The sequence below is a fragment of the Hirundo rustica genome, chromosome 5 (genome assembly GCF_015227805.2).
Source record: "Hirundo rustica isolate bHirRus1 chromosome 5, bHirRus1.pri.v3, whole genome shotgun sequence".
Classification (NCBI taxonomy): Eukaryota; Metazoa; Chordata; class Aves; order Passeriformes; family Hirundinidae; genus Hirundo; species Hirundo rustica.
Window position 1 is genome coordinate 27300780 of NC_053454.1, and position 8713 is coordinate 27309492.

General features: G+C 45.3%; 1 protein-coding gene across 2 annotated transcripts in view; it reads right to left on the minus strand.

The window, feature by feature from the left end:
- KDR (kinase insert domain receptor) overlaps positions 1-7226 on the minus strand; it is a 30838-nt gene extending 23612 nt beyond the window's left edge. For both annotated transcript variants that reach the window (XM_040064947.1, XM_040064946.1), the window contains exons 1-8: positions 7105-7226; positions 5781-5871; positions 5071-5267; positions 3764-3888; positions 3303-3471; positions 1951-2090; positions 1583-1751; positions 68-179 (exon numbers count right to left, since the gene is read on the minus strand). In XM_040064947.1, coding sequence (XP_039920881.1) covers positions 68-179; positions 1583-1751; positions 1951-2090; positions 3303-3471; positions 3764-3888; positions 5071-5267; positions 5781-5871; positions 7105-7156 — 1055 coding nt within the window. In that variant the 5' untranslated portion in view covers positions 7157-7226. The remainder of the gene's footprint in view (positions 1-67; positions 180-1582; positions 1752-1950; positions 2091-3302; positions 3472-3763; positions 3889-5070; positions 5268-5780; positions 5872-7104) is intronic.
- Positions 7227-8713: the final 1487 nt, after the last annotated feature.

Consider the following 8713-nt stretch of genomic DNA (forward strand, 5'->3'; position numbering starts at 1 on the left):
TATTCAATTATTTGCTTTAACTAAGAATAGCTCATTTTTTTCAAACACATTATATCCCAGCTCTTACCATTTAGCTTCCGGTGGAGGATATCCTTTAAACTTGACAGGAATTTTGACTGTGTCACCTAGCCTTGTCTCAACTACATTCTCCATTTTCTCCAGGTGAATAAAAGGACTTTCTGGGGGGAGAAGAAAGGAAGTAAACTAAATGGTCTTTTCTCATGGACCAAAGCAACCATTTGGGTTGGCACCTAACAAGATGACAAACTGAAGTTAGTAACAGGACTATGGGTCATTGGTAAAGCACAGCTGGCTCCAAATTGAGCTCTGGAGAGATGCCACCATGAAAACCTGATCCTTTCCTTCACACAGAGGAACAGACCAGTTCCCTCACCGAGGAGCTCTGGAAAGCAGAGACAAGACTCAGCTCTCAGGATAGTGTGCCAACTGTCAGATCTGTATATACATACATATATATATATATATACACATATCATAAAACCCTCTCAATATACTCATTTCAGGAAATTAGACTATTCAAAACTACAGTATGATGAAGTTAAATACTCTCAGACTATTCTCAAATATGTATTTGAACCACTGCAGTCACAGAGTACTTTGGAATTATTTACGTTACTTGTTTTAAGTTATAAACTTGCATTCAGACGTAAGACAGAGAATAGCCTTTTGACTAAATTAGCCTTTTGACTAAGATTTAGGGTGGTTTAGACTTAGTATCTGGTACACTCAGTATAGCACATGATTTAATTTTGGCTCCTGAAGAGCAGAACAGAAAGAACACAGGAGAAAATTCAGTATATCTTGAATCACTATGTCCACAGTAAGTCTGAAAGATTTTTGTTTCATTTTAAAAATGCCATTAATATTCTGGCCCCTGAAATCAGACCTCAGGAAAAACAGTCTCCTTCAAAATATAAACCTCTTTGTCTGACTTGGTGATTAAAAATGAGCCATTCTCATGCTGTTAATTTTTTTCTATAAGTTGGTGGAGCTGGGGCTGTGCCCAAGAGAGGGTTGAGAAAAGGCTGTAGGATGTGGCCTCGTACTTGTCTATTCACTAGCCAAAGCTGTTTCCCGTGCATCATTTCCGTACAACCGAAACTCCATTTGATTCATCTATTCATAATGCGAAAGCTAAAAGTTTTATTTTCTTAGCTTCATTCATGCTGACCCCAGACTCTTGTGTCACAGAGCCACCAAGATCTAGCTTAAGTTCACCAACAGTGAGAACAGGCAACCCTTGTACAAAGCCACCTACACAAATTGAGTTTTACAGGACCTTAAGGAAGTCAATGCAGAAGAGGGTCAGAGGCTTATATCAGTTTATTTTACTGCCCACTTTCCGGTGGGATTCTACAGCTTTCAGTAAAATACAGCATCCCTTAAAATCTTATTATTAACTAAGGCTGTGGTATAAAAATAATCCCATACTAGTTGTAAGAGAAATACTGTAGCTGCTGTAGTTTGGTTCATTTCTGTCATTTGATTCATCATCGAGATGCCTTCTGCATCCCAGGAATTAATCCCAAATCTGAAACAACTAAAGTGGAAAATGTCATACCATGGATAACGAAGTAACTGCTGTTTTTCATGTTCATACGACCACTGGATGCTGCACAAGTGTACCGGCCTCTGTCGCTTAGGGACACGCTGTCAATGGTAAGGGTGCTCACAAACTTCTTTATTTCTCCTGCAGTGGTTTTTACATCCCTAATAGTGGCACGCTTTTCCTGTAATAGACAAAAGACAGAGATGTTTGGAAATGACATTGTTATTCCTTCTGTCACCCTTGGCACACTTGTATATGCCAGAAATTTCATTGTGTATTAACATCTTCTTTCTCAATGTTTTAAAGGGGGAGGTGACATTATACCTAAATAAATCAAATTGCTTTGTGATGAAGGCACCTATAAGTTCATATGGCTTTACCTTGATGGAAGGGTAGTCCCATTTAAAATCGATTCCCACATTCAGCTCTGTCCTAACAGTGCAATTGAGAACAAGTTTTTCTCCCACTGCCAGCTCTACTTCATCATGTGGGTTCATTGTCAGGTCATAAATTCGGTACCCTAGAGAAACACAAAGGTGCACACAAAACATGGGGGTAAGAAGAGTTTGTTAAAGTACTCAGCACCAAATTTCCCAGGTGAATTCACCAAAACCCCAGCTACAAAAAAGCCCCTCGATGCCCCAGTGCAGCATGATAATGGGTGTAGAAAGGAGCCTGGAGAGAAGCGATGTGCCTGCCCTGAGCACTTCCCAGCTGAGACCCCTGTCAGACAGTGACACAGCAGGATATATGCACTTGATCAGAGCCCCACCAGCAGTGGGAGCAAGCAAGAGACTGTGACTCACACACTTCCTCTGCCTTAGGCACCTTCTTCTTATCCTTATGAGACCTAAAACTAAGGGAGATGTATACCCATTCCCAGCAGTGGGCAGGAACTTTATAGGGAATAACAGTGAGGCATTAGCAAAATTATCCAAAGTTTACTTTGTATAGAAAAATATTTCAAAACAGAATATTCTGAATGCAGAAATTCTACAGATGAGTTGAAATTCCTCCAGATCAGAGTGAGGATTTGTGAATTTTGTGGAGAAGTAAAAGCCTTCTGCACAGAGTAAAGAGGAAAGGGCTGCTATGCCTTCCTGACAAGCCAGGAGAGACTGCCTTGGTGCCATTTGGATACTTGAAATGGTCACTTGTGTCCTCAGCTGAAAGAGAAATAGCTGCTGAATTTCAGCTCAGGCTTAAGCCTCCACAGAATTATCACATTATTTCTGGGGTTTGATGAATATCTGACAAAATATACCAGGAAAGCATAAAACCCTGCGAGAGTGGAGACACAGGTCTTTAGGGAGGCAAGACAACCCAGCTTGTAGCGAGACATTCAGATCCACCCTTCCCTTGGTACACCCTCAGTGCAATTTCTTTTCATCTGCTGCTGAGGGATGCTTGCCTCTCATTTCCTTCAACTGTAACTGACAGTGTGGATAAGTGATTTTAGGAAAAGGGTTTGCATTGTCAGAAAAAAAGAAAAATTAAAGCCCCTGGCATCAATGTAAAGCACTAAAAATAGAAGCACTTATCCCAGAGATCAACCAGAAAGAACACAATACATTGCATTTAAAAGAAAAGTGATATAAATCGCAACATCCATTTTGCATTAGCTGTATTGTCAGTATTGAATAACCTAGTGTCCAACCAAATGTAATTGGTTCAGTACGCTGTAGAAAGCAAAAGAACATTGGTTATAGAGAAATAAAAACTTTCGGCTTACCTACAACTGCAACTATGTATATCACAGACTGGTAGCTTTCATCATCTATTTTAGCTTCGCAGAAGACCATGCCTGCATAGTTGATTAAATGACTGGGTATAGTGAAGCCTTTTTTATTATTCCATGAAATGGATTTACCATCAGGAACAAATATTTTTTCTGGATACTTCTGTTTGGAATATTGATAAAACACATAGTCAGATTTCAAAAATCAAACAACCCAGCATCTTCCACAACTGCAGGGCCCCCATTTTAACAGCCTATCTTAGGGAATTAGTACATGCTTTGAGAGTGCAATGCCATAGATGAGTACAGGTACAGCACTCATCTTGTAATCGCAGTCTATAAAACTCACAGGGATGGAAAGAAGTTTTTAAGAAATGTATTTATACTTCAAACAACATATTTACGCCACAGTGATTTCAACTAACTCCCGAGAAAGTAGCTGGCTTTTTCCTTACCGCATGTAGAGATACATTGAGATTTGATACGGTTCCAAGGCACGGCACTACCACAGTTTTATTCTTAGTGATGTATACAATGCCAAGCTGATCACTAACTGAAGTCACAAATGGCGATCTGTAATCTAGAATGATATTCAATTGATAAGTGGGTGTTATTCATCACATCATTATAGAGAAAACTTTTCCAGTTTTCTTCTCTCCCTGTCTATTCTTTCACAAATCAGTTTTATGATTTTCCATGTCATAAAGCACTGAAATAATGATACTAGATAGGGGAGATATGTGTTTTTATACACATCTTAACCCCCCAGATTCAGAATATCATTATTCTCAAAGCAGTTATTAGCAGCAGAGTGCACTTTGGAGAATGGCCTCCTGCTACAGCAGTCCTTTCGCTGACAAAAACTGATTTACCCTGGTGTGACTTTCCTTGTGTAAGTATTACAGGAAATATCAGTTAAAAGTTGTAACATGTTACACTGACTTCCCTGATGGCAGCATCCTTTTCAAAGTCAGACAAAAATATTAAAAAATAGGTCTGTGATATTATAAAACAAGCTAAGTTATGTACTTAATTATATCTCATTTCTCAAAATGGTAACTACAAGTTAACAATAAAGAGGAAACAGGATGCATATGGAAACGAGGATGAAGCCATCAGTGCAAAAAGGCAGATGCCTCAATGGATGCACTCATTGAAGCTGAGTGCACAACTGGAGGCTTTGCAGTGTCTGTGACACTCAGCTGCACTGCTGCCAACACAGCTGACAGCCCAGCTTTGAAAACAGCTCTTACAGAGTACATAAATTTTACCACCAGAGTCAGCAAATGTATGGAACTTCATGTGTTGGGGTTTGGGTGGTTTTTGGGGTTTTGTTAATGGTTAATCAGTATAAATGTTAATCAGTACAAATCGTACCTGGGATCGGATCTGTAATTTTTAACAAATATAAAATCTCTGTAATCCTCTCTCATACGAAACTCCTCCTGAGGTCAGTAATAGCTCTGCATTCATGAGGACAGGCTCAGAGCTCAGCAGAGGTATGTATGCTAAATTCTGGGTGGAGAACAGCAGACCATGTACTGCATTTGGCAGGTCAGTTACGAATTATAGGTACAAAGGCTTTTGGGTTGATGGCAACTAGCATACCTGAATTTAATTAGTCAACATGAAAACATGAAAAATGTTTTGTAGGATCAAAAATTCTAGGATTAATAAATTTTAGCATCCAAACACTTGATATTCCTTTTTTCTCTTGATGCTAGAGAATGCTTACACACCTGAGAGCTGTGTAAGCACTTACCTTGAACATAAACATAAATGGTTGTAGCTGCCTGGTTGTCCCTGTAAAGGCACTTGTAGTCCCCTGTGTCATTGCCAATGACTTTACTCAGAGTAAGTGCCTTGCAGTAGGGGCCATCACTGCAGTCTGTCACGGAGATACGCCTCTCAGAGCTGCTCTGCTTGCTTGGCCACGACCACTCCAGTGGTCTCTGACCGCTGGGAAAGCAAATGTTAGAGGAGCAGACACTCGTGATATGAACCCCAGCCCCACCAGCCCCTGTGGCTATGGACAGGGATGGGCTTTGCCCCGCCACAGAGAGAGAGAGAGAGTCAGACCATGCAGGACAAATTCACACATACACACACACACACACATAAAACCTACTGGTAACAGATACAAGGAAGCTACTTGAGATTTACATTCTGCTGAATCAAAGTGACAAAACACCCAAAAGAGAGCGTTGAGAGTATGGATCCACAAGGATCCACAAGGACACAGCCAACGCTTCCTCCTCCCAGCCACCTTACACTCCCTTGCCCTCTCTTGCTCCAGCCCTCCCACATAATTTCTAAAAGTTGTCAGGGAAAAGTGAAGCAGAAGGCACAAAGGGAGTGGAGAGAAAACAGGAGATATGACAGGAGAGAGATCACATCATGTGTGATTCTGTAGAAAAGCTCACTACATAAATTACCAATCATCAAAATCATGCTGAACCGGCTTGTCCTTACCTGCAAGTAATATTTAGTGTGTTGTTTGCCATTATTGTGAGGACATCTTTTTGGATGCTAAGGGTTGGCTGATCCAGAGAAATAGATAAACCTGCAAAAACATGTATGAAACCCCTCAAATAAACACAATAAACAAAGCAAACACTACTCAATCAGAAAAGTATTAGATACAATAATACACAGCAGGTTTTAAGTGGACACTTTCACATCACCCATTTAGCAGCGAAGGCTAAATCACGATTTTTCACACATCCCAAAAAGTTAAAAAATTCTGTCATAACAGGAAGCAAAGGCAGATGGTCAGGAGCTAGCTGCAGAGCACTACAATTCAGCCAGCCAGGGTGGAGTTCCTGTTTTCTTGCATTGCCAACTTCAAGGTCTAACAAGAGGATGTGGGACATTGAAATGAAGGGAACCTTCATCTGGTGATCTCACTCCCTCGGGGATTATGAACTTTTCTTATAATAAATTGAATATACTTCTTTGAGACTACTGATCAATGAATTATGCAAAGAAACTATTTTACAGTTTGTCACAAATTTGAGATCCCATGAACTTATTTTGTGCCACGATTTTCCAAGTTTGTCTCTCTCCTCCTAAGCAGTTAGGCAAAATCCTATTACTCCCGGACTATCCGTACAACGGCTTCCGTCGCACCCACCCGGGGCCACTGCCGCTTGCGATCTGGGTGCCAGTGCTTGCTCTGAGGCACCGGCCCAGCTTGTGCAACATTTGGGAGTACCACAGGGAGAGATTTTCAGTCCGCCCGAGCTGCTGCCATCACCTTCAGGAATCCCGCCTCACCGGCCCGAGCCGCAGCCGTGACGGCTCGGCCGGCTTCAACGGGCCACAAGAAAGCGTGGCCGGGCCGGGACATTCCCTATTTCGCTAGCATTTCCCGGTGCTTTCATCACTTGCATTCCGAGCAGGTTCCTCGCTGATGACAGGTTTCCCGCCGTTGGCTCTAGGGACATTTTGCTCTCGGAAACGGCGGCTGATGCTGGAGCCAAGCGTGCGGGGCACTATGCCACGGCAGGCAGCCCTCTCCGACGGGCCAGCACCAGCCGGCCCGACAGGAGAGGCCAAGAGCACAGGACGGGAGGGCTCAGCAAGCCCGCAGCCACGGGCGTCCCGTCCCACCCGGGGACTCGCGCCGTCTCATCCGCTCAAGCCTCCCCGACTAACCCATGGGAAAGCCGCACCCGCGCCCTTCGGGCACCCGCGCATCCCCGCGCCCCCTCTCCCCGGGTCCCGCGGGGCGGCCGGGCCCCGGCGGCCCCCCGACAGACCGGACCCGGGCATGCGGGGCTCCCCGAGCGCTTACCGGGAGCCAGGCACAGCAGGACCGCCAGCAGCCGCGCCGCGCCGAGCTCCATCCCGCGGCCGCCGGGGCTGCGGGGCGCGGAGCGAACCCTCTGCCCGACGGCAGCCGCGCCTCGTCCAGCCGAGCGGAGTCAAGCCGAGCCGAACCGAGCCAGGCCGAGCCGAGCCAGGCCGGGCCGAGCCGAGCCGAGCCGAGCCGAGCCGAGCCGAGCCGAGCCGAGCCGCTCCGCACGCCCCGCACCGCCCGGGGGGATGCGGGACCCCGGCGAGCGGCACCGCCCCTCCGGTGCCCGGGGCGGGACCCGGGGCCGAGCCCCCGCCCACCCCAGCGCCATCCCGCCCCCGGCCCGGCCCCGGGGCCCCCGCGCACCCCGCCGGGATGCTCCGCATCGGAGGGGCAGCGGGAGCTCTCCCTCTCCCCTGCTCAGCGGCAGGAGGGTCTCGGCAGTAAAGTTCAGCGTCGCTTGGTGCTTCATCGTGCTTTTATGGGGTCTCTTAAAATCTCCCCAACAGCAAACATCCCAAAGTCCAGCCATACGAGGTACTGTCAGTGAGACACGGCCGTGTTCCTGCTGGCAGCGACTGTACCCCCGGGTTTGAAGTGTCTGGCAGCATCAGTGCTGACTTCACAACGTGGAGTCCCCTAAGAAAACATGTGGCATGTACCCAACCACCTCAGCTAATGGGATCCAACAAGTGCCTGCCGCAGCTGCTCTTCCCACCCAACAGCAGTCGCATCCTGCTCTCTGTGGAATGCTCCCCATGGCAGTAGCCATTGCCCTCTCACACCAAGTGTTGAGTTTTCTTAACAAAAATGAACCCCCCAATCGGAACTATACCTTTGAATCAAAATTATTAACTAGTGACTGCTGAAGAGAAATCTGTGAGGTAGTCCTCTGGGAAAAATAAACAGACAGTGGTCATTAATGTGTTATCCATACGCACAATATAAAGCCTCCGGTGGAGATAGATCAGTAAAGAGAGGTCCGTAGATAAACAGGTAGATAATCAGGTGGACAGAAACACACAGCTGTGTATGGAACTACGTGTGCATATACATAGGTGTGCCTCTACATGCTGCCTTCTCCTCTTTCCCTGCAAATCTGCATGGGAGCTTGTCCACAAATGACTAAGTTAATGAAGCAACGATTTTATCTTGCATGTAATGCAATTCCAGCTGTTTTACTGTACTGGGGAAAGAGTGTAATTTCCTTTGAAATTACACCCCTGTTGCTCACAGAAAGATACAGGGAATGGCAGAAGCCAAAGTTTTCCTACAGATCAAATGAAATCCATGAAAAGTCAAATAAGGCTCGCAATCAAGTGGCAGCAAGTCAGCATCATGCAAATAAAAATTGCACTTGCTATTCTTGTGAATATTGGCAGCCCTCGTTAATACCCCCACCTCCATCATACTGTGGGTCATTGGTATTGCTGAGTGATTTGGGGAACTCCGGCAGTGAGTTCAGCTACTGATCTTGCTGAAACTAGGCTGCATGTAAGGTTTCTGTGCTAGTGACAGATACTTAGTGAAAACCAAAGGCATCCAATGCTAAAAAAACCCAGTTTTGGTAACTTTATTTGTGGCAATGTTGGCTGTGTTGGGTTTG